The sequence below is a fragment of the Gracilinanus agilis genome, chromosome 2 (assembly GCF_016433145.1).
Source record: "Gracilinanus agilis isolate LMUSP501 chromosome 2, AgileGrace, whole genome shotgun sequence".
Lineage (NCBI taxonomy): Eukaryota > Metazoa > Chordata > Mammalia > Didelphimorphia > Didelphidae > Gracilinanus > Gracilinanus agilis.
The window spans coordinates 695970974-695994910 of NC_058131.1; the positions used below are offsets into that span (position 1 = coordinate 695970974).

Genomic DNA, 23937 nt, shown 5'->3' on the forward strand with positions numbered 1-23937 from the left:
GCTCAATACCAGGCGGTCACCCCGGGCAAGTCTCCCCTTGAGACTCCATTTCCTCCAGGGGTGGATGGAGCCCTCGGTCACAGCTTGAACCCAGAATCCTACCACGGACAGTGCACGCGCCATCTCACTCACAACAGGCTGTCTTGAAGAGAACCAAGATGGAAAACTGCAAAAAGAATCCCCCTCCCCCGAGAACAGAAAAGCTGGGCTGAGACTCGTTGGAGGGCAGAGGCTGGACGGCCCTCGATCTCGCTGCCCCCATTTAGGGCTCGGACGAATGCCTCAGGTTCTGGGTGCCCACAAAACCGCAGAAGGAAGAACCAGCACGTGAATGTACCCGTGAACCTCCATGGGGCCTCCTTCCACGCCAGATTCCAGGTGAGCGTGGGGTCCCTCGTTCCTCCAGAAAATGGGGGCAGGAGAGACGAGGGACACGGGATCCCCGAGCCCCCAAGCACACACGCGCCTGGCCTGAGCTGAGCACCTGGGAGGCTGCGGGAGGCCAACTGTCTCCGCCTTTCCCAGCTCCCTTTGGGCGTTACGCCAAACACGTGGGGTGCTGCCCGGGGCAGAGGGAGAGGGCCTGGCCCCACGGGACCGATCGGGGCAGGCTGCAGAGGAAAAGGCCCGCTTTCTGAGCCTGGGAGCCGGCCACCTTCTCTCCCTCGCAGTCTTCAGGAAAGACAGAACGGCTTCTTGTCTCGAAGAGGAGATTCGGGTTCGGCCAGGCTGGAGGGCCACAAGACAAGCTCCTGGCCTGGAGCTCCTGGGATCGCCCTCGGAATTCTGAAGGGAAGGGAAGGACTGCGGTGCCTGGCTGGAGCCTTCCTGCCACCCTCTGCACGTCTCTTCCCCGTCAGCAAGCAGCAAGGCCACGCGCAGAAGCAGGAGCTCCTTGAGGGGGTGCCGCCGGCCTGCCATGAGAAGCGGCCTCCGTCCAGGCCGCCGAGAGCAGGTCCTCCCCGAGGAGGAAACGGGGCTCCCTCAAGCCCCTGCAGATTCCTCCCAACTCTTAACCCCCCTTCGACGACAAACCCGTGACAACACGCGTGTGTTTCTGTAGCGTCCCACGGGACAGTGATTTGGGCATCGCAGCCGAGACTCTGCTCCGCCCGCACTCTACAGACTCGGGGGAGAATTCTGTAAAATGCACATGAATCCGCTCTGAACTTGCAGCCACTGCAATCACATGAAATCGAGCGCCTTCGAAGCACCCGCCCTTATTTTCTGTCTAAGGCAGAAGGGCAGTGGCGGTTACGTGACTGGCCCAGGGTCACACAGCTGCAAGTATCCACAGCCACATGTGAACCCATCTCTAGGCCTGGCTCTCTATCCACTGAGCCACCCAGCGGCTCCTCCTGTAGAACGGAAAGAACGAGTCACGCCTCAGGAGAGGCTCCGGCCAGGCCCAATGAGAGCTCATCTAATCTGCAACAAGAAACCCACCTCCAGGGACGGAGACGTCCCTCCTCTAACTGGACTCTGCCCATCTCCTCCTTTGGAGGCCCCGTGTGCTCTCCACAGTCGTCCGTGCTTGGGATGGCGGAAGAGGCCAAACGAAGGGCGGAACCCTACAGCCATCGCTCCCTAAAGCACCTCAGAGGGCTCAAGTCACTGCCAGCCCCCGAGCAGGCCATCTGGTCCAACCCAGGACCATCTTGGCAGTCAACAAGCATTTCTAAGTGCCAGGCACGGGGGCAGAAGCGAGAATGAGCCAGGCCCCCCGAACTCGGACCCTCCGGGGGAAGAACAAAGAAGAAGCAGGCCAAACAAAGGACCAGGGGAGGCAGGGTCTGCAGGGCGCCGGCCTCCCCCTTTCTCCCTGGGCCACATGCCGCACTGACACGCAAGAAGCCCGAGGGACAGAGTCTGGAAGGAAACGTACCCGTAGTGCTGTGATTCGGAACGGATCTCGCCGTCTCCCATCCTCATCCTTCAGGTTGTAACCTTCCGCTCGCTTATCTCGTTCACTTATTTTCCATAATTTAATAGTTTTATCTGGAAATAGAAGGTCTCATTCTTTACACACCCGTCAGACTCCTCCAATCACAAACCCAGAGCCCGGGAGGAAGGGAAGGAGGCAGGGAGGCCCTCTTAGGCTGCCACGACCCATGGAGAAATCTGTCCAGGCACAGCCCCGTGTTTCCAGAACCCCGTGACACCTCCCTCTTAGCTAAGGATTTTCTGTGGAAGGTTCCATGAAGAAAAAAGGAGGGCGATGGCATGGAATGCGAAGCAACCCCAGAACCCAGAACACTTCGGCCTCCAACCCAAACGGTGCTCCCAGCCTGGGCGCGAAGCCTTACCGTTAGTAGAGAGCAGGAAGTGCGCAGCATTCTGTTGCGGCAACCACCTAATCTTATTAATTTTTTCCTCGATCTCTAGACTTTTCAGATAGTCGAATTCAGGCTCGTGACTTTGAAAGGTACTGTAAACATTATATTCGCCTCTAGAATGAGGACGGCTTTTATTCTGAAAGGAAAACACGACAGCTGCTTTAATGAACAAGCACGTGTCCGGGGGGCTTCGGAAACATTTACAACGCGCTCTATGAAGTCTACCAGTCACGCGTGCGAAGGAACCCAAAGAACCAATGACGGATTAGGGAGCAGGCAGGGAAGAGCGACCTGGGATGTCACTGCTCAAAGGGAATTCCCAGGGCAGAAAACTCCCTCTAGCAAGGCCAGAGTTTGGAGGAAGCCGCCCAGAGCGACCAGCCGGCACCGTCAAAGGCGAGCCCAGCTCAGGCTCTTGGGCCAGTAAGCCACGCGGCCTCTGGAAGAGCCCACGGGGTAAAAGCAAGACCACTTCGGTCTCAGTGTAACGAGGCCAATAATCTGGCCCACACTTGTTCCTCTTCACCAGGTCGTAGGAACGGATCAATAATCACTTACTAAGCACCTACTACGCGCCAGGCACTATGCTTGGCGTTTGGGATACCAAAGGAGACAGTCCCTGCCCTCGGGAAGCTTATGGGGGTGACAGCAAGCAAACCTATCAATACACAAGACCATGAGCAAATAACAAACCGAGGAAGGCGCTAAAATGAAGAGGGGCTGGGAAAGGCTTCCTGTAGGAGGTGCCATTTTAGCTGGGGCCTAAAGGAAGCCAGGAAGGCCGGGAGTCATTCTAGGTAGGGCGGGGGTGGTGGCTAGAGAGAAGGAACAGCCAGGAGGCCTCCAAGAGGCATCAAAGAGGACCTGGAAGCCCGGAAAGGTAGGAGGGGGTCAGATTGGAAGGGCTTTGAACGGCAGACACAGCATTCTGTATTTCCTTCTGTGCTGTCACTTCTGGAGGAAGCAGGGCGCCACCGAGGTCTACTGCATGGAGGTGGACGCAGCGTCAGGAGAGGAGGAGGGGGGAGACGCCGCCAAGGTGAAATGCTAAAATGGAGAGGCTGCGGGGTGGCGAGAGCCACAGTCATCAAGAAGGGAGGAGGAAAGGAGGGTTTAGGGGGACATGTTTGGTTTCAGACGTCTACTGGACATCCAGTGCGAGACATGTGAAAGGCAGCCGGAGACCTGCGGAGACTGGGACAGGCAAGGCAGCCTGGAGTTATTCTTCTGGGGGGTGTTTCAAGAGAAAGATGGAAGCTGCTTGCAAAGTTCCTGACTAAAAACTGCAACAAAACAACTTCTGGGGAACTATCCAAGGGGAAAATACCCAGCAGGCCTTGAGGGCCTGCTAGTCCCTTGGGACAATGTTAGTAAAACACACGACCCCCACGGCCACGCGCCCAGCTTGGTGACAATCCGGGCACAGCGTCGTCTACCACAGGCTCGGAAGCCTTCGGCTGTCTGGGGAAATGAGTGAGAGAGAGCAGAGGGCAAGCCAGGTCAGGAGGCCCCTGAAGTATGAGGTGCCATCCTGGGTGCAGGCATGGAGCCAGGCCTCCTTCCCTCCTCCTGCTGTGACCCTGCCTAGCTCCTCTCCATCTCCCCAGCTGCGCCTTCCATCAAACCTCCTGAGCACAGTCCTACTCCTTCCAGCCTTTCTTGCTCCTCTTCACCTTTCTCTGTCTGTCTGTCTGTCTGTCTCCCCCTGTCTCTGCCCACCAGCCCAAAGCCTGCAAAGAAGCCAACAGCCACGCCTTCAAGATCATCCTAATTCATCAGGATGTTTCCTGAGGACATTCCCAAGACAACGTAATCTCTAGAATACACGAAGCTTCTCCTGGTTGAACTTTATTGGTGGGCAGAAGGTTTCCTGCTCCTAACACTGCCAGAGGAAGAGAGGGAGGGAGAGGGAGAGAGAGAGAGAGAGAGAGAGAGTGTGTGTGTGTGTGTGTGAGAGAGAGAGAGGAGAGGGAGCTGTGCCACCTGCTCCCCACGACCAACCACCCTGGCTGTAGGGCCTCGCTCCTGGGCATGGCCGCTCATTTCCTAATTCTCTTATTAGGGAAGGCTCAATAATCAATAGGAGAACCAGTTACCTATACGTGTGGAGGTGAGGACGGGTCTGTGTGCGCATTCCCCCTTCTGCCAAGTACTGTCTACACACTCCAACTTAAGTGACCGAGGCTGAGGTCAGGGCTCGGTGACAAGCATCCGCGATCTGGAGACACCAGCTGAGGTCTGCACCGCCCGGCGTTTGCCCAGAGGCTGCTGCCGTCCCCAAATCTCCTTTTGAAAGGCCCAGATGCCTTTAGGCCTTGCCCCTGGGAGGTCGAGGCCTGGTTTCTGAGCACTGGAGACTGCTGGTTCCCCAGAATCCTGCTCCCTTTGGAGGCAGAGAACCTTCTGTGCCCCCCGCCCCCCGCCCCCCGCTGGTGACATCAAAGACAGACCCTCCTACAGCTTCCCGTAAGCGAATCCTCGCTGCTAGCAGGGGCGCCAGCAATGGCTGCAGAACTCAAACACGTCATCTTCTGCAGTTAGAAGACTCATTTCAAGACTCCGGGGGGAACCCGGACCCTCTGGCCTCTGTACCCACATTAAACCGCAGGGCAGGGACGAAAAGGGCCGGCCCTGCCTGGCTCTGTTACGTGGCCGTGGGCCCCGGGTGCCAATCGGGCCTCTGGCTCCCTGTGCGACAAACGACAGATGGCTTGACGCCTTTGGTGCCCGCTGGCCCACCTCCCCTCGCTGTCTTTTCTGTGGCTGGCAGCAGCTGGAGACCCCCTCCCCCCCCCGACCTTGGCCAGAGAAGCCGAGGGAGGCCTCCATGGACCATCGCCTCTGCTTTTACAGGGAGCAAAAGGCAAGAGTGAACGGGGAACCCCCAAAGGTGAAATGGGTCCAGAAAGGGGCGCTGGGACAGGGAGGGCCTGGCCACGGCGGCCAGCCTCAGCTCGGGGGAGGCAGGGCCGGGGTGGCTGCCCCAGCCCCCTGTCTTTTAGCTGCAGAGCCTTTCCTGCAGGAAGTGCTGCACCTGCCCTGGTAGCAGGGAGGGTGGGCTTCAAGAGCCACTTACAGGGAACTGCAGACCGAGCCTCCTCTGATATCCCAGGCCAAGCAGCTCCATCAACAGCGCCGCCGCCATGCATGAGCTAGGCAGAAAAGAAGACAATTACTGGGGGGACCCGGGGGGGAGCCGGGCCATCCAGAGCCGGCTCGAGGCCGTGTCCCCTCAGCTGCTACTGGAGACGCTCCTTTGAGGCAAGAGCAAAAACACCTGCCACTGACCCAGAGGCCTGGCCAGAGCCTCAGACCATCGACGTTCTGGATGGACGGGCATAGTCAGCCCCGGGTGCCCGCCAGGCTGGGGGCCCAGAAGCCGAGGCTGAGGCTCTCGAGCTGCGGGCCGACTGACGTCCGAGTGCTACCCTCAGATTCCACGAGCAGAGAAGCCCGAGTCTCAGCACTGCCATTTTACAGATGGAGAAACTGAGCCTTGGCCAGGCAAGGCCACCCCACCAAGCACAGTCATGTCTGCTCCTTGGGACAAAGGAAGCGCTGGTGCGCACGCACACTAACGAGCCTGCTCTGTGACCCTGCTGGGGGGGCTCCTGGCAGACACCGGGGCGGCTGGCCATCTCCTCCAGCCCACTGAGGTAAACAGGGCCAAGGGACCTGCCCAGGGTCACCCAGCGAGGCCCAGGGCTCTATCCACTGCCCACAGGGCATTTGGGGCAATCCTGACCATGCCCATGCTTGGTGAAGCCAAAGACATTCCCGTTTGCAACGTGGTGAGGCGAGATGCTGGCCTGCCAGCCCTCCTGCAGCCACATAACTGAGCCGCCGTCCCACAGGGGAAAGGGGTGTCTTGAGGCCAAGGACCTCAGTGCCCAGGAGGCCAGCGGCAGCCAACCTCGGCCTGGGAGGCCCCGGTCTCTCCTCTCTCTGCCTCCCTCTCAGGTCCAGCATGTGTCATTCAGAGTTAAAAGCTGCCTGGGCAATGGCAAGAATGAGGCCCTGAACGCCCGACTTTACCGTCCGTGGTTCGGAAACGGCTCGTCCAGGAGGGGCACACAGAAAGGAAGAAGCTCTGAAAGTCTCTCTGGGGATGCTCTGAACACCTCAACCGCACAGGCACGTGGATGAGGCTCGAATCCGCTTCCATGTCATGCTGGCAACACACGAAGTAACGGCGCTCTCGAGTCACTAACCTCTTGTTCTTTCTGAAATATAACCACTCTGCCGCCCTTGTCTCCAGTTGCAAGAAGGTCTCCGGAGTAATTAAATTCGACAGTGGAAATGATATCAGCTGTTAACAAAACACAAACACGAGGGACACAATTTAGTTTAGAGAAAGGCCCCAAGTAGCAGTAACAGCAGCAAACTCTTAATGGAGGCCTCCGAATCCTCCTCACTTAAACTGAAAATATTTTCAGTGTTAAAAGGCCCTTCATGGGCCCCCCAATCTGAGGGGACCGAGGCCAGGCCTTAGAACACGGATCCCAGATGCTGAGCCAGGAAGGGCCGTTCAAGGCAGTCCAGGCCTCGCCCGCCATGGAGCACAAGCCCGGGCCTGCTCTTTGAGCCCTGAGCGGAGCACGCCAGCAGGATTCTGCTTGGTCCTGGACAACCACCGGCTGGCCTGCATGCTCTGGAAGACACGTGGCCTGGAGCCAAATGAAGGAGGGGGCGGGTTGGGTCTGGAGAAAAGGCCAACCGGCTTCAGTCATTTAAGATTCTATAGAAAAGGCTTCAATTCACTCCGATTGGCGTCAGAGGACAGAAGGGCCTCCCTGTTTCTAACCCTGAACTCGGGCTTCCCACTGGCAGCCATCCCTCCCCTCCCCTCCCCTCCTCCCCTGGACTATGGCAGAGGCTCCTGGGGGCCATCATCCGACCATGTGCCCCTCCTACTCAATAAACTCCCATGGCTGCTCATTACCTCCAGCATCACCTACAAAACCCTCAGCTGGCACCTGATGAACGCTCGTCGCCCACACGTCCTTTCCCCAAAGGGCCTATTTCCCCCTCTGGACTTCTTTGGCAATGGCTGGAGGACCCATCGGGAACCCTGAGCCTGGGATTCCTGTCACAAGACGCTGGATGAGGCGGCCTCCCCTCCGGGACCCCTTCCGACTCCAGTTCTGTATGCGGACAGCACTGCGATCGCGGGGCCGGTTTACCTTCTCAACATGAGGCACGCCTGCGGCCCAGGGATGGGCAATGAGAGTGGACACGCACACGGGCCTGGGCAGAAGGGAGGTGATCAGCCCGCTCTCCTCTGGCCTGGGCCGGGCCCCTGAGCCCTGCCGAGCCCGAGGCCCGAGAGCGTGGCTCTGGGCCCCTTTCTAACACTGTCGTGCGGCCGGCTCAGAGGACCGCGATGCTCTCCAGGGCCTGCTCCGGGTCCTGGGACTCTTCCTTCTCCGAAGCGTAGCTCCAGGCGCCCAGCTTTCTCTGGGCGAGGCCAAAGCCAGAGAAGATAGCCCAGAACGGACTTTCCGGTGCTTCTACGTCGAGCTCCAAGTCCCACGGAAGGTCCCACGTTTCCTGATGTGCCGACACAAAGCAGATGGGAAGTTTCTTCTTTCAGGCTGGTTCCGTGAAAAAACAGCACCAGCTTTTGAGGCGGAACCACTGGACAGGGCCGAGGACGTTCCTTTCGGGGTCTTCAGGAGAGGGGCCGGGCTGCCTCTGCAGAGGGAGGCAGAGGGCGGCAGAGGGCCCTGGGCCGTCTCCATCAGAGCCTGGGGGAGAGGGTGGAGGTGGGAGGCGGCACACACACACTCCTGAAGATGCCACCCTCCCCGCAGGGTCCCTCTTTCTTAGTGGAGAAGATGTGGGGCAGCAGTCATGGGTGAAGTCCCAAAGGGAAAAGCCCTCAACAATGCCCTCGCTTGGGAGGATCCCAAAGCATGGCCACCCACCAAGGCGGTCTGCAGCCCCCCTCGATCGATGGGGATCACGAAGGGTCCACGTGGGCCCAGCTCTCCCACACTCCTCAGGCGGCCGGGCAAGGCTCCACAGCCCTGGCCCCCTTACGCATCGCCACCCTGCAAGTCCCCCAAAGGAGGGAGGCCAAGCCCTTCCGGAGGTGGCTCCTCGCGAGCCCCTCCCGGCCCCCGGACAGTTGTCAGAAGCAGCCTGGATGGGCGAGTCTCGTGTGTGGGCCTCTCCCTTCCCTAGGGAGGATGCTGTTACCACAGAATCCTCGGGAGGCCCCTGGGCTGCCAGACGGAGGGGATCAAAGGAAGGAAGACTAGCACAAAGCCTCCATTCGCAAGGCTGCAGGGAGGGCCTTCATTCCCATGTGAAGGGCTGCCACTTGGAAGGAGGGGCAGGAAAGTGCCACGTGATCCCGGGGCTGCAAAGGAGGAGCCGAGAGCAGGATTTCAGAAGGAAGAATCTTGAGAAACAATTGGCTCACGGCGTCCCCAGCACGGCGGCTGGAGGGGCTCAGTGCCAGCCCTTGGGAGTGAGCAGCACAGCATCTCTGCCTCAGAAGGCCCGGGCGCTTCGGCCCTCTCCTCCCAAGCTCGCAAGGGAGCCCGCACGGTACCAGGCGTGTAAGCGGAAGGAGCTTTCCGGAACCGTTTCCACGTTTCTGTGCTAAGCCGGGATGGCACGGTCCTCCCAGGGTCTGCTCCTGGAGGCCGCAGGGGAGCAGACCGGGCTAGGGGCAAGAAGGGAAGTCCAAGTCTTCAGAAGGCTCTTTCCGACGCGCTAAATGGCTTTAAAAGGTGCAAAGCTGTAGAAATCGTGTGTCTCCCAGGGGACGCCTCGAGCCTAGCCACTGCCTTTGTTTTCCGGCTCGGCACGTGTCGGCGCGACCCACCTCCTCCATTCACTGGAGATCAGGAGAACACGCACCCGCCACCCAGCAAGCTCCCTCTTTCCTTTCTCCTTTCCAATCCTGGCGTTCCTCTCCCACCCCCACCCTCTGGCTTTTTTTTAAAACCTTCCCTTCCATCTTAGAATCAATACTGTAGATTGGTTCTAAGGAAGAAGAATAGTGAGGGCTAGGCCATGGGCTTAAGTGACTTGTCCAGGGTCACACAGCTAGGAAGTGTCTGAGGCCAAATTTCAACCAGGACCTCCTGTGTCTACATCCACTGAGCCGCCCAGCTACCCCCTCTGGCTTTCTTTCTGAACTTCGACTTTCTCTGAAGAGGCGTCGGGGTCTTCTCCCCTTGTTAAGTTAAAGCGTTCGTGTGACATCGCCCAACACGTCTAATAAATGCACTTTTCGAGGTTCCTCTGGACTCTCGCATTCGTAGTTCAAAGTTATTGCCCGTCTCCCATCTTTTCACCAGAAATGCCTGAACGTTCTCACTTCCAGGAGGTGTCAGGAGCTGCCCGAGGCCTAGCGGGGCCCTCGCCGGACGACGTTTAACAAAATAAATGAAGACCCGCCAGCGTGGGTTTCCTGAAGTCAACCCGTGGCTCTAGTCCATCCGAAGGCCCAGCTCCAGACGTCCGGCCTCCTCGTGCGAGTCCTCCTCGAGCCCTCTGCTCTTTCCTCTGCTTCTCCTGGCACACCCCTGTAGCTCTGGATTTGGATCCCGACACCCCGGCCTTGGACTCGGGGGGTTCTTTCCAGCTTTACTTTGCTCTCCGGTTCCAAGCGATCTGGGCAGTTTTCATCGATGATCTCTTGAAGCAGGGTGTCCTTGTTTTGGAGCCACCGTGGTGTTCTTGGCGTCTGTCCCCGTGCTTATTTCTGAGATCAGAGGCCTTACATTTTATTCCATTCTAGCATTTCTCGCCGTCTCGTGGATCTTGGGGTTCTTTAGGACCCTCTCCAGTGTCTCAGGGCCTGGTCCTGCTGCTGACTCGTGCAATTCTGGGCTGGAAGACGCAAGTGTAACATCTCATTCCTCAGTCTAGGCTAAAGTCCCGCCTTGCTGGAGTAGGTAAAAGGCGGCCGGCCTCCCATTCACACAGACCTCTTCTCATGGGATGCCTTTGAAGAAACCATTCATCGATTGCATTTGAAATGGTTTCATTTGCCCAAAAGCTCAGCGTCCCGGGGGAGAAGAGTGCTGGACCTGGAGTCAAGAAGCCCCGAGTTCAAATCCTGTTGCCCTCTGCTCCCTCAGGGCACGGTAACTCGACTTTCCAAGAGTAGATTTCAGGCCAGGGAACATCCCGCCCCAGTCAGGAGAAGCTGCCCGACTCCACACCTTCGGCCTCCTTGGTCTCTCTCCTCTGGCCTCTGACTGGAGAGGTCTGGGCTTGGAACATTCCAGGCAACTCACCACCTTCCTGCCCAAGGGCCAAGGACCTGCTAGTCCTCCTCCAGCATTCTTCTGGGCGCTGTGCTCCCCCATTAAACTGGAAGCTCCCCGAGGGCAGGAGCTTGTCGGGAATCCTAGAGCTTTGCTCAGAAGCTAAACGTTCAGGGCCAGTTAGCTAGGTGGCAGTGCCAGGGGACAGGGCATTAGGCCTGGAGTCAAGAAAGGCGAGTTCGAATCGCTTCAGACACTGTGTGGCCTTGGGCAAGTTACTTCTTGCCTGTCTCCTCAAGTGTAAAATGGGCACATGGTAACAGTAACGTCCTCCCCGGGCTTTGCTGGGGCTCGGGTGCCATAATATCATCATTAGTTCTCTTGCCCGTAGACTGGAGACAATAACAGCACCCACACGGCAGACTTTCAAACTATAAGGAGTTGGAGTGGTTAATGGCTCAGTGGAGGAAGAAGGAAGGGGGAAGGGAGCCAGAGAGAGACAGAGGAAGACTATCATTCAGGGGGGTAAGAGATTAGCAGTGTGCTGGGCTTGGGGCAGGGAAAAGAGAAGAGGTGAAGAAAGGAAGAGAATAGTGGGGGAGGCAGAAACGGGGATGGGGGGGAGAAAGGAGAGACAGAATTAAGGTTTAGAAATTAAGCTGAAGGAGACGTGTTCTAATGCCCAATTTATCTTCTTCATGATTCCTGGTTGGGGCAAACAGGAGACTCAGTGGATGGAACACCAGGCCTGGAGATGGGAGGTCCTGAGTTCCAATCTGGCCTCAGACGCTCCCCAGCTCTGTGACCCTGGACAAGTCACTTAACCCCCAATGCCTAGCCTCCACCACTCTTCTGTCTGGGAGTGGATATTTAGCATTAATCTGAAGACAGAAGATCCAAATGCACATGATTCTCATCACTGTTAGCAATAGGAGTCCTGCAGAGATCACGTTCCCTCTCTAGAATCCTGTGCGCTGGCCCAGATGACCCACAAGTCCCCCTCTGCTCGGAGCTACATGGTTACTGCTCAGCATGTGACAAGCATTTTGGCAGACAACAAAGGCAACAGCCTCCCCCTCCCTGTCCCGAGCCCAAAGCTCAGAAAACCCACCATGTTTATTTATTCCTTCAGTGAAGAGCCTTTTCGTGTCCTCCCTTTAGCCTGGTAGAGAGTCTACTGTCCAGGCCAAATTTGAGCGGCGACTCCAAAAACGGTTCCAATTTAGTTTAAGTAACAAACTGGGCGGACACAGGGGATCGAGCGCAGGGCCTGGAATCAGGAAGTCACCTTCGCGAGTTCAAATCTGGCCTCAGACACTTCCTAGCTGGGCGACTCTGGGCAAGTCATGTGACTGTGACTCAGTTTCCTCATCCACAAAACGAGCCAGAGGAGGAATGAAGATTGCTCCAGAGTCTAGGCCTGACCGACGACAAATATGGCTGTAAGAACCAAGACTGGCTCCAGGCGTTTTCTTCTCTGGTGCAAACGGTAAGCAGAGGAGAGCCAAAGGAATGTTCTCAGAACACGTCCAGCCACTTGAGCTGGAGGCTCAGAGAGCAGCGGCGTCAATAAGAAATTCGAGCGGCGACTACTCCGGCTCTTGAACAAAAGCCATCATCTCGGTAATGGCCCGTCTTGCCCTGGGAGTTACTCCTGGAGGCCTTGTCCAGCCTCACCCGGTGACGCAGTCATTAGCTTCCCGGGACTTTCCTGACTCAAACCGATCCCGATTCCTTTTAGAACAAGGTGTCTTCTCGATGCCCTTCCTTAAGAGGAGGCTTCCTCGACTTTAAGATTCACTCTGACCACGTTAGTAAAGCAAACAAGCCGGGTTCCAGAGCTCAGGAAATGAGCCCGATTTTGGCTAACACCATTCAACAGGGTCAGTCCGTTGGGAGGGGCCTCCGAGGCCACTGCCAGGCCCATCCACCCACCCTGACCATCCATGCCTTCCTCCACATTCCCTAAAAGAGCTGTGCAAGCTTTGCTAAGAGACTCGGAGGGCAACTCCTCCTTTCCCTTGGGCCTAACTGTTAGGAAGTTTTCTCTTATCCCAGGCCCAAAACATGGCTCCCAACTGTCAACTCCTTCCTCCTCGTTCTGTCCTCTGTAGCCTAGCAGAACCCAAGTCAGACCTTTAACTACTGGGAGTCGACGATCACGTGCCCCGTACCCCATGGACTTTGTTCTTGCCTCATATCCCCCAAGATCCTTTATAGGGACGGGCCGTGATCCTCAAGCTGGGGCTTAACCAGGGCACGCTGCGGTGGGACCATGCCACGTTCTCCCTCGGGCCCCAGGCTCCTCTTCAGGCAGCCTGTTTTGGCTAGACAACAACAGATGATGGGGAGGAGTTTTTATATAGCACTTTCAAGCCAGGTACCTTCCGGGCCTTATGCAGTGTGTCCTAGACGCATATCCACTCCTGTTACGCAGCTGGAAAATGAAGGCCGGGAGGGGAAGTTCTCTCATGGACATGTCATTAGTCAGTGGAGGCTCCCAGGTGAATCCTGGCTTGCGCTTCCTAATGAAAGGCAGAGCGGGCTGGGGATGGCAGTACTCGCCTCCAGCCCTCGTGGCCACCGATGAGACCCCAGGCTTCCTAAGGGGAGAGCAAAGGAGCCCGGCTCCAAGACAAGATGTCAAAGCTTCCTGCTCATCAGCTTGGGAACTGGCCTATGAGTAGAGAAGCTCCTGTACTCTGGCCTGGGTGAGATAAGGAGACAGGGTTTAAAGGGATTGGGAGAGGAACAAAAACCCCTGGAGGTAAGATTCAGGCGCAGGCAGGGCTTGGCATTTAGGCAGGCCAGAATCTGGAGAGCACACAAGACAAGAAAGATGGTAAATAGGCGTGTACCCATACTACGTGGGAATCAGCCGGAGGAAGCCAGGAAGTCAAAGCCAGGGGGGTCTGATAGCTGCCTTCAAAAGTCTGAACGGCTTCTAAGTGAAAGAGATTCAGTTTGTTCTGTCTAGACCAAGAGAGAAGAAAAACAAATGACAGTAGATGGTGCAAAGGTGAGGCCTGAAGGAAGAGCAATCACATGTTGGGATCTACCTCAAGTGGACTAGGCAGCCCAAAGAGGCAAGTAGGGGCCCCTTCAAGGCAGCTCTTCCTGCAGAGGAGGAGTCATGAGCTTGGTGTATGTAGGGAAGATTCTTACTTGAGCTGGATTTGGCCTGGATGGCCCTTCTCTCTCTTTGAATACTGTGATTCTGGCCTTGTACCCCTCAAGAGGAGAAGGGCAGCGCCTGATCTCCTTATTCATAATCTGGTTCATTTCAACATTCTTTTTGGAACATCCTTGGCCAAGAATACAGAAGCACAACAAGAACATATTTTTCCTCTTTTTCTATTAAACCCTTATTTCCATCTTAGAATCAATCCTGTGTATCGGTTCCGAGGCAGAAGAGCAGTAAAGGCTAAGCAATGGGGGTTAAGTGATTTGCCCAGGGTCACTCAGCTAAGAAGTGTCTTGGGGTCTTTTAGCTTTATCTATAGCAGGTCAGTGATCAGTGTCCCTACTTGATTCTCTCTCTTCTTTTTCTCTTCCATCCCTTAGTATAACTAAAAAAAGGAGAGGAGGAAGTAGAAGCATTTTGGTGATTCTTACCATTCATCTCCAGCCTCATCTTCTGAAGTTAATCACTTTTTACAATTATAAAACTTTACCAACCAGTATTTATTAAGCACCTACTGTGTGCCAGGCCCCCTAGCTAAGTACTAGGCATACAAAAAGAGGCAAAAGATGGTCCCTGTCCTCAAGGAATTCCCAGGCTAATGGAGATGATGACATACAAACAGCTAAGGACAAACAAGCTCTAAACAGGACGAATGGGAAACGATGCACAAAGGAAGGCATTGGAAAGAAGAGCGGCTTGGGGAGGCTTCCTGGAGGAGGGGGGATTTGAGTTGGGACTTAACGGAAGCCAGAGGGAGGAGGGAGAGTGTTCCAGGCCTGGCCAGAGGTTGTTGTGGAGGGGCTGGGTCATGTAGGGCCTATGCCCAACAGAGCATTTGGTATCTGACCCCAGGTGATAGGGAGCCACTGGAACACATTCCTTTGGAAGCTGAAATCATCATTAAAGCAGGCCATTTGTTAGTTGTTGTTGTTCTGGATGAGAGCAACCACTAGCAGATATTGGAACAACTGAAGCCATCCATTATTCATGCCTTCACACTTCTGTACCAATGACTTATATTTTGCTCACACACTATGAACATTGCACAAGACAACTACTGGTCATCACTAAAGGGGAATGACTTTTGCTGTTCAATTAAATGCATTAGCTCTGGCTCAAACTGCAGGCATCTAAAAAGATGAACATGAAATGCTAATTAATTTCTCAATTGATAATAAAATTATATTATACAAAATGACTATATTAATCATTATAAAGTGTTAAGTACTGAATTGGGAATGTATGTACTCACTATTACCAAAAAAGAACTTAAAAATCAGAATTAGGCACCTGAAAGCTAATGACTGTGAGGCATCAAGAAACAATAAAATGAAGTAAAAACAAAACAAAAAAAAGAAAATGTGAAATATTTCATTAGAAAAACAATTGACATGGAAAACAGATTGAGGAGAGGTAATTTAACAATTATTGGACTACGTGAGAACCATAATCAAAAAAGAGTATTGACGTCATAGTTCAAGAAATTGTCAAAGAAAACTGCCCTGATATCTCAGAAGAAGATACAATAGAAATTGAAAGACTCTACCATGTGAGCTCCCCAAACAGAGACTTTCATGAATATTAGAACCAAGTTCTAGAGCACCCAGGTAAAGGAGAAAATATTGCAAGCAGCCAGAAAGGAACAATTCAATTATCATGGAGCCACAGTCAAGATAACACAAGATTTAGTAGCTTCTTCATTAAAGGAGCAGAAGGCTTAGAATATAATATTCTAGAGGGCAAACAACCTAGGATTACAACCAAGAATCATCTACCTAGAAAAATACAAAAATTCACTGAAGAACTTATAAAAATTAGGGAACTGAAAGCTAATGACTTTAGGGGGAAAGTGGATATTTAATTAAATTGAGGACATAAAGCATTCCTGATGAAAAGACTAGAGCTGAAAGGAAAATGTGGCATTCAAACACAAACTCAAGAGAAACATAAAAAAGTAAATATATAAGCATCATCATAAGGGATTCTAGAAGATTAAAGTGTTTACATTCTATATGGCATAATGATACATGTAAATCCTAAGAACTTTAACATTAAAAGGGCAGTAAAAAAGGAGTTGATTATGTTGGGATGCTCTTTTAAAAAAAATAAGAAAGAGGGATGCACTGTTAGAGGTGGGGAGAGGTGGAAAGGGGAGGGGGGTTTCTCATATAGAAGAGATATACAAGGAAGAATTTTTCTAGTTGAGGAATGAGGGAGGCAATGCTTAAACTTTGTTAATAACAGACTTGAGGAGGGACGAGATAAAAAGAGAAGAATAAACAGAGGAAAACACAGAATTAAGTCATCATAACTGGGACACAGCTGAGTGGTGCAACAGATAGAATGCTGGGCCCCTAGACAGGAAGCCTTATCTTTCTGAGTTCAAATAGTGTCTTGAGACACTTTCTGGTAGCTGTATGGCCCTGGTCAAATCACTTCATCCTGTTTGCCTCAGTTTCCTCACCTATAAAATGATCTGGAGAAGGAAACGGCAAACCACTCTAGTATCTCTGCCAAGAAAACCCCAAATGGGTTCACAGAGTCAGACACAACTGAACACCAACAAATCATGACTGAGAATGTGAATAGAATGAGCTCACGCAAAATACGGAAGCAGATAGTATAAAGGCTTAGAAACTAAAATCCAATAATGTATTGTTTACAAGAGACACCCAAAACAGAAAGACACAGAGGGAGAGGTAAAAATAAAGCGTTGTAACAGACTATTATTCTTCAGCTGAGGTAAAGAAGGGGGGGATAATAATCTTGATCTCAGACAAAGCAAAAGCAGAAAGTCTTCATTTCTCAAATATTCAAGAACTGAATCAAACTTACAAAATGAGATACAACCCAATTTGTAGATGATCAAAGGATATGAACAGGCAATTTTCCGAAAAAAATCAAAGCTATCCAGAGTCAAATGGAAAAATGCTCTAAATTCACTACTGATTAGAAAAACGCAAATTAGAACAACTCTGCAGTACCAGCCTGCACCAATCAGAAATGACAAATAGAGGATGAGGGGAAAATGGGCACGCCAGCGAATTGTTGGTGGAGTAGTGAACTGGTCCAACGTGGGGAAGAATTTGGAACTACATTCAAAGGGCTATAAAACTGCATATCCTTTGCCCCAGCTATATTGCTTCGAGGTTTATATCCCAAAGACATCAAAGGAAAAAACAACTTTAGGTACATTAAAAATGTTGCTAGTGATGCAAGGATCCAGAGCAAGGCTGAGGGACTTGTGAGAAAGAAAACCAGCCACACTCAGAGGAAGAACTGTGGGAGCGGAAACACAGAAGAGAAGCAACTGCCTGATCACATGGGCTGATGGGGGCATTATTGGGGATGCAGACGCTAAACGATAACTCTAGTCCAACTGTCAATAATATGGAATTAGGTCTTAATCAATGATATGTGTAAAACCCAGTGGAATTGTGGGTTGGCTAAGGAGGGTTTGGGAAAGCACATGAAATATGTAACTAGAGAAAATATTCAAAATTAAAAATAAACTTAAAAAATGTTGCTAGCAGCTCTCTGTGGTGGCAAAGAATTGAGGTGCTCTTTAATTGGAGAATGGCCGAACAAGTTGTGCCACAGTACACCAACTGATGCAAAGTGCTGTGAGAAGAACCTGGTCACTGTGCGCTGTAACGGCAACACCGTACGATGAAAGGCCTCCCGAGGATCGATGCTGTCCTTCTTTGGTGCAGACTGTGGCGTGACACGGCCAATGTGGAACTACATTTTGCAGGACCTCACACATGTAGGAATACTTTGGAGATGTTGGGGGTTCGGTTCCAGACCACAATGAAGCAAGTTGTATATGCATTTTGGGCTTGCTCAGTGCATGTAAAAGTACTGTTAACACTACACTGTAGTTGTGTGTGATAGTATTAGGTCTAAAATCCCAGGCACACAGCTTCACCGCCAAAATGCTCACCATCTGAGCCTCGCAGGGGGTGGGGTATAGTCTTTTTGCCCACGGGAGGGTCTTGCTGCCTCGCTGATGGTGGTGGCTGCTGAAGGCTGGGCTAGCAGTGGCAGTTTCTCAAAATAAGATAACAATCAAGTCTGCCACACTGATGGCCTCTTCTTTTCACTTGAACACTCAGAGGGCACCAGAGGGCTATTAATTGGCCTAATTTCACATGTGTCTCAGGAATAGGGGAAGCTGGAGGAAAGGGAGAGGCAGAGCCAGGGCCTGCTGGGCTGTAGAGCAGTCACACACGTCCCATTTATCCACTAGGCTCCTTGTTTTCTATGGGCGTGTGCGTGTGCACCAAAGCAATGACAACAGATCCCCAGACAGATGAAATAATGACGTTTGGAATACTCCGAAATGATCAAATGTGACCCAGAGACACAACGTTAGCACATGCTGTTGGAAAAATGATGCTGACAGTCGGTCTGGGAAAAACAGAAAGAGAGACCTGCATGCCTACATCCTGACAGCTTTCCGGTGGCCTTCTCAGGGGGTGAGGCAGGGGCGGCAGAGCTGGAGAGACTTTGGAACTCAAAAAGAAAGCAGAGACAGGAGGTCCTAAGTTCAAACCTGGCCTCAGCCACCTACCAGCTGTGTGACCCTGGGCAAGTCACTTGACCCCCATTGCCCACCCTTACCAATCTTTCACCTATGAGACAATACAACGAAGTACAAGGGTTTAAAAAAAAAAAAAAAGAAAGAAAGAAAGCAGAGAAGGGACAAGTTTAAAAAATGAACCAAAGGAAGATGACCGACCCAACAAGCAATGGTCCCCAAGGAGTAACGGCATTTCTGCAGACTGAACAATTGTTAATAAAACCCAATAATGCTGTTTAGGTAAAAGACTCGGGTTTTGATAATGGCCAAGTTTTAGGAGAATTGTATACTTGGCTCTAACATAAATGGGAGGGGGCAGCTGGGTAGCTCAGTGGATGGAGAGCCAGGCCTAGAGATGGGAGGTCCTGGGTTCAAATCTGGCCTCAGACACTTCCCAGCTGTGTGACCCTGGGCAAGTCACTAACCCCCATTGCCTACCCTTACCACTCTTCTGCCTTGGAGCCTCTAAGATGGAAGGTAAGGGCTTAAAAATAAAAACAAACAAACAAATAAATAAAGTAAATGGGGGGGGGGGAGACTCCAAGAGGTCCCGGCACATACTCAAGCAGTGATTACATTGACAACACCTTGAAAAAGCCTTTTGACTAAACCAAAGCCTAGCTTCTCCATATAGTCAATGGAGCTGATAAAAATAAACTGGAAGCAGAAAGCTTTTACACCCCCAAAACGCTGCAAACATTACTCCTACCCCAAGAATCCCCATTGGTCTGAGCACAGCTTAACTTCATACAGAAATTTTTACAGAAATTTTTCTTTCCTTCCAAGTTTTTGGTGGAAACCAAACAGAAATCCATCCAAAACACCACTTGGTATTTTCTGTGACCCCCTTGGACAGTTTCCAGCTGTGAGATCCTGGGCAGATCACTGCTTTCAGCCTCGGTTTCCTCTAATGTAAAGTGGGGGTGGGAATAAAAACAGTAATAATGGACGATACCGGTCCCATTTCAAAGCAGTGGCGGGGAGTTACCACCACATGCCTCCAGCTAGGAGTCAACAGACTTGGTCTAGGCAAAGCACTGAAGTATTCCCTGGGGCGCCATTTCGTCATCTGCAAAATGGAGGTAGAGGCACCAGTGCTGCCAGGAGACTACCACGAAGCCCTTTGTTAACTGTTGTAAATTTGGAATTGGAAGATGCCATTTAAAAGTGTATATATATATATTTTCTATGGACACGTGGGGACCTTAAAACTACATTTCCCATGGTTCAACGGGTTTCCTGTTTTGGATTACGTATTCAAGGTGAGGGACAGCTTTAAATGGGGGGAAGTGACTTTGAAGGGCTCTCTGAGCTAGCAGGCGCGGGCGATACGACAGGTAAAAAATGGCGGAGGCAGCTTGAATACTTACAGGCGCGTGGGCTAATGATTTTATCTCTATCAGCATGGCTTTAATGAAAATGCCAATTTCTATGTTTATATCAGTCTTTATCATTTTTAATCAGAACACTGTAACTATGGGAAGGCGGAAATAGCGAAGTGCTTTCACATCAAAAGCAGAGGAGGGAGGAAAGCCGGGCCCCACGGGGCAGGAGAAAAGGAGACGGCCAATCCCCCCCCCCCACCCCAAACCTCGTAAGACACGTCAGAGCAAGTGTGACAGGAAGCTTGGGGGGAACCTTGTCCAGATCGGCCCCCACCTCAGCCTGAACCTAAGAAGCCCGAATGTCACACTGTGTCGGGATGCCCATTCCAAAGGGAGAAGGCAGAGCTTGGACCTGGGACCTTAGCATTAGAAACTCCCTTTACCCATCGGGGACGGCATCTCCTCTGAGGAGAGCCCCCACAGCAGGAGATGCCCGAAGAACAAGGAAGTCCCAACTCGAGCCAAAGGGCCACGTCTGTCGACCTGAGTGGAGACAAGCCCGGGACAGAGAAGAAATCAGGCCTCCTTCCAAACCCTGCCACCTGCCTTCTTTTGGCACTTCCGTGGTGTAGGGGGAGCAGCAGGCCTGGCCTCTGGAGCCCAAAGCTCTGCCTCAGATATGCGGGGGGGGCTGGGTGACCCCAGGCAGGCCACGAAAGAGCCAAACTGCCCAGAACGACAATCTCCCGGGCCAGTCCCAAACCTGCAATGTGAACTGGTAGATGGACAGAGCACAAGTGGACTCAGTACTACTCGGGCACCTCAAGAGCCCGAGTCCACCCTCAATTCAAACTTGAAGAACCTGCCAGAAGGACTCACTAGACACATATCCTGCTGGCCTGAGGCTTGCCTGCCCCATTGCTGGCTTAGCTTCGGACAATCAAATTGCCAGGTTCAAGGGAAAGAGAAGAATCAGGGCCTCTGCTGTGCCCTCTCCAATGACTACACTGATGCCAGGAACAGCAAACTTCCATTCCTTGAAAACAACCACACACAGCGGCCTGTTTTTTTTTTTTTTTAAATATATTTTATTTTTTTTACACCCTTAATTCTGTGTATTGGCTTCTAGGTGGAAGTGGTAAGGGTGGGCAATGGGGGTCAAGTGACTTGCCCAGGGTCACACAGCTGGGAAATGTCTGAGGCCAAATTTGAACCCAGGACCTCCCGTCTCTAGGCCTGACTCTCAATCCACTGAGCTACCCAGCTGCCCCCAAGCAGCCTGTTTTTAAAGGCAATTTGGCATTAAGAGGACTTGAAAACGCACCCGTAACATCAATGTCTGATAGACGCTGCCTCATCCCCTGACTTTCCCGAGGTTTCTCTCTGGCTGGCAAGTCAGGGCCACCTGGCTGAGGGGCATTCCTGAAAACTCCCCCAAATGGGAGAGGGCCAGGGTCAGCCTGATCACGGCTGGGAGCCACATTTGGTCTAAAGACAAGATCCTTCTCCTTGAAGGGCCGCCTGTGTGCTGACGCTGAGCTTTTCCAGAGAGCTCACAGAGCAGGGAAGTAAATTGGGGGGGAGGCCCCAAATCCCACATGTCATGAGACAGAAGAACCCGCCTGCTCCCAACCTTCTAAAGCCATGCAAAAGCAGGGACTCAAATGTCCCACAAAGCAGTCGATCTGGAAACCCGATTCTCTCCGGAGGTGACCAAGCCCCTTCCAAGCCCCTTCCGGCACTTGCATCTGTGCGAGGGAGCCTTCAATCCTTGTACAGGCAGATCAGGCCCGCTAGTTTCACGAATGCTCAACGGAAAATAAGATGATTCCTCAACCCCGCTGAAGACTGCCGTTATTTTGAGATTTTCATTTGGAGAAGGTGAGGAGGCTCCATGGATGGAGAGCCGGGCCTGGAGCCGGCACGTCCTGGGGGCAGATCTGGCCTCACACACTTCTGAGCCTCGTGACCCTGGAGAAGCCACTTAGGTGCCCGCTGCCTGGCCTTCTCTGGTCTTCTGCCTCGGAACTAATACTTAGTATCTACTCCAAGGCAGAAGTAAGAGTCTCAAACGTAAGGCGACGAGGATCTAAAAGTCTCTCGAAGGGCTTTTCCCCCACCACAGTGAATCACTTAAGAGTGAACTGAAGCTCAGAGACCCAGGATCTTGGTTAGGGCACGTTCTTCCCTCCATCATCTTGAGAGCGTGATTTGATCCTGGGCACTGTGGGGGCCAGCGGCAGCCTTCCTCGGATCACAGAAGGCAGCCCAGTCCCCGGGCCCAAAAGAATGGAATCGGGCCAGCCAATGACAACGGTGACAAAAATGGATCGTGTTCAACATGGACCAGAGAGGTCAGATCTCCAGTCACCGGAGGCTGTTCCCAGCGAGGCTCACCTTTCTGGGAGGCAGAAAGGGCAGAATCAGAAAGGAGAAAGTGAGCTGCAGGGCTGGAGGACACCCACTGGTGGAAGCCAAGGGCTAAGAGAGGAAGAAGAGGAAGGCGGAGGAGCCATAGGACAGCCTGATGTCCAGATCAAGAGCGCCAAGGGGTCAGGGAAAGGTCTGGGCAAAGATTCCCACCCTTTGCCCCAGGCACCTTTCCTTAACCTGCATGCGGCCCCCTTCTCTCCTCTCGAATGGGGCCAAGCTGGGAGGAGACCAGGAGGAGGAGGCAGGAGAAACCAGAGGGGCGCCCAAGCCCCTTCCCCAAGGCTCTCTGTCTAGCCCCAATGACAGGGGGGAGCTTGAAGTATGGAAAACAGGAGGCCATTGCCTGAAAAATGACCCCTGCGAGCTCTAGGAAACAGGAGCCTCCGCACACCTGGAGGGGCATCTGCCTGGGGCCAGAAGCACTCCTAAAGGGAGGGGCCCCTGGCTCATCCTCTCCTCTCTACAGTCACTGCCAAGGCAAGCCCCAATCCAGCAGCCTGAGTGCACCCACTTCTCTGCCTCCACAAGCACAAGCAGCTGGGGGGGCTCCCCTGCTCCCCCATTCCACAGGGAGCCCCCCAAAGCTCGCACTGTCCCCCTGAAATCCTTCTCTGAAGGGCCTTTCCCCAACCTCGACCTCGGAGCCCTCAGGTTCTTCCCAGCTTCGAGCATCCCTCCCTCCCTTGGCCCGCGTCCTGAGTGGAGCTCCTGCATCTCAGCCGGGCTCAAGCCTTGGCACTCCCCGCTGCTCCTTTTGGGAGTCAGTCGCCTGCTGCCCCGCGGGAATGGGGGCTCCTTCCGGGCATCCCCGGCCCTCCGGGGAGCCAGTCTAACAGTCCCCCCAGCCACCCAGCCTGTGACATGCGCTCAGCCCCGCCCGCCAGGGGTTCTGGGGGGGGGGGCGAACTTCCCGAGAAGGCGTGGGGGAGTTCGTCCATTTTTTTTTTTTTTTTTTTTTACCCCCCACCCCCGGCCCGTGCGGCGGAGCCCCCGCTGGGAGCTGCGGAGAGGGCGGGACCCGACAACTCTGTGGCTGACCCAAGTTCGGGCACCTGACCTCCGGGGGAAGAGAGACAGGGAGAAGCGGCCGTGCACACCGTTCCTGAAGAGAGCTCGCCGCTGCCTCCACCGCACTGCCTTTTGGAGGTCGGACAGGAAGGGGGGGGCCCACTGGCCCCAAAGATGGGATCAGCCCCGACGCCCGCAGCCCGGCTCTCAGAAGGAAGAGGGGTCCGCGGGGCACCCCTCCCCGGGGAGCCGTTCAAGGGTCTTCCCCGGGTGAGCCTAGGGCGTCCCCCCCAGGGCCTGGGCTCGCCCTCGGACCCTTCCCTGGGCGGTCCCCCAAGCTCGCTCACCTTCGGCTACGTCCTCGTCGATGGCGCCCTTCACCTGTGAGAAGCACCACTGCACATCGCTGCCACCCATCGCGGCTGGGCCGCCGCCCACGCCGCCGCCGCCGCCGGCTCCTGCAACCAAGCACACGCCGGGTCAGTGCGTCCCGGACAGGTACGGCTGGGTTAGGGGAGGCCTGGGCCGGGGTCACGCGGGGGTCACGGCCGGGGCCGCGGGGGGTCCCGGGGACACGGCGCCTCACCTGCCATATCTGCCGGGCCGGGATGTCGGGGCCGAGGCCGGAGCCGGAGCCGGGCCAGGCCGGGCTGGGCGGCGGCGGCGGGGCCCTGGTTGGGCTCCTGCAGCTCCGCCCGCGCCTGTCCCGCCGCCGGGGACCGAGCGCCGCCTCCCCCCGCAAAATGGCGCCCCGAGCCGGCGCCCGGATCGATGGCGTCACCGCCCTCCGCCTTAGGCCCCGCCCCCTTCGGGGCACGCCCCCGGCGCCTCCTTCTGACCG

The 23937-nt window shown here is 54.0% G+C and overlaps 1 protein-coding gene across 2 annotated transcripts in view; it reads right to left on the reverse strand.

Annotated features, from left to right (window-relative positions):
• Window positions 1-23819, reverse strand: part of PPP2R2D (protein phosphatase 2 regulatory subunit Bdelta) — a 28763-nt gene extending 4944 nt beyond the window's left edge. The window contains exons 1-5 of one of the 2 annotated variants that reach the window (XM_044659184.1): window positions 23683-23819; window positions 23444-23554; window positions 6548-6645; window positions 2307-2472; window positions 1886-1998 (exon numbers count right to left, since the gene is read on the reverse strand). In XM_044659184.1, coding sequence (XP_044515119.1) covers window positions 1886-1998; window positions 2307-2472; window positions 6548-6645; window positions 23444-23554; window positions 23683-23689 — 495 coding nt within the window. In that variant the 5' untranslated portion in view covers window positions 23690-23819. Of the gene's footprint in view, window positions 1-1885; window positions 1999-2306; window positions 2473-5412; window positions 5489-6547; window positions 6646-23443; window positions 23555-23682 lie in introns of those variants that run through there. The other variant, XM_044659186.1, reaches the window with a different exon arrangement.
• Window positions 23820-23937: the final 118 nt, after the last annotated feature.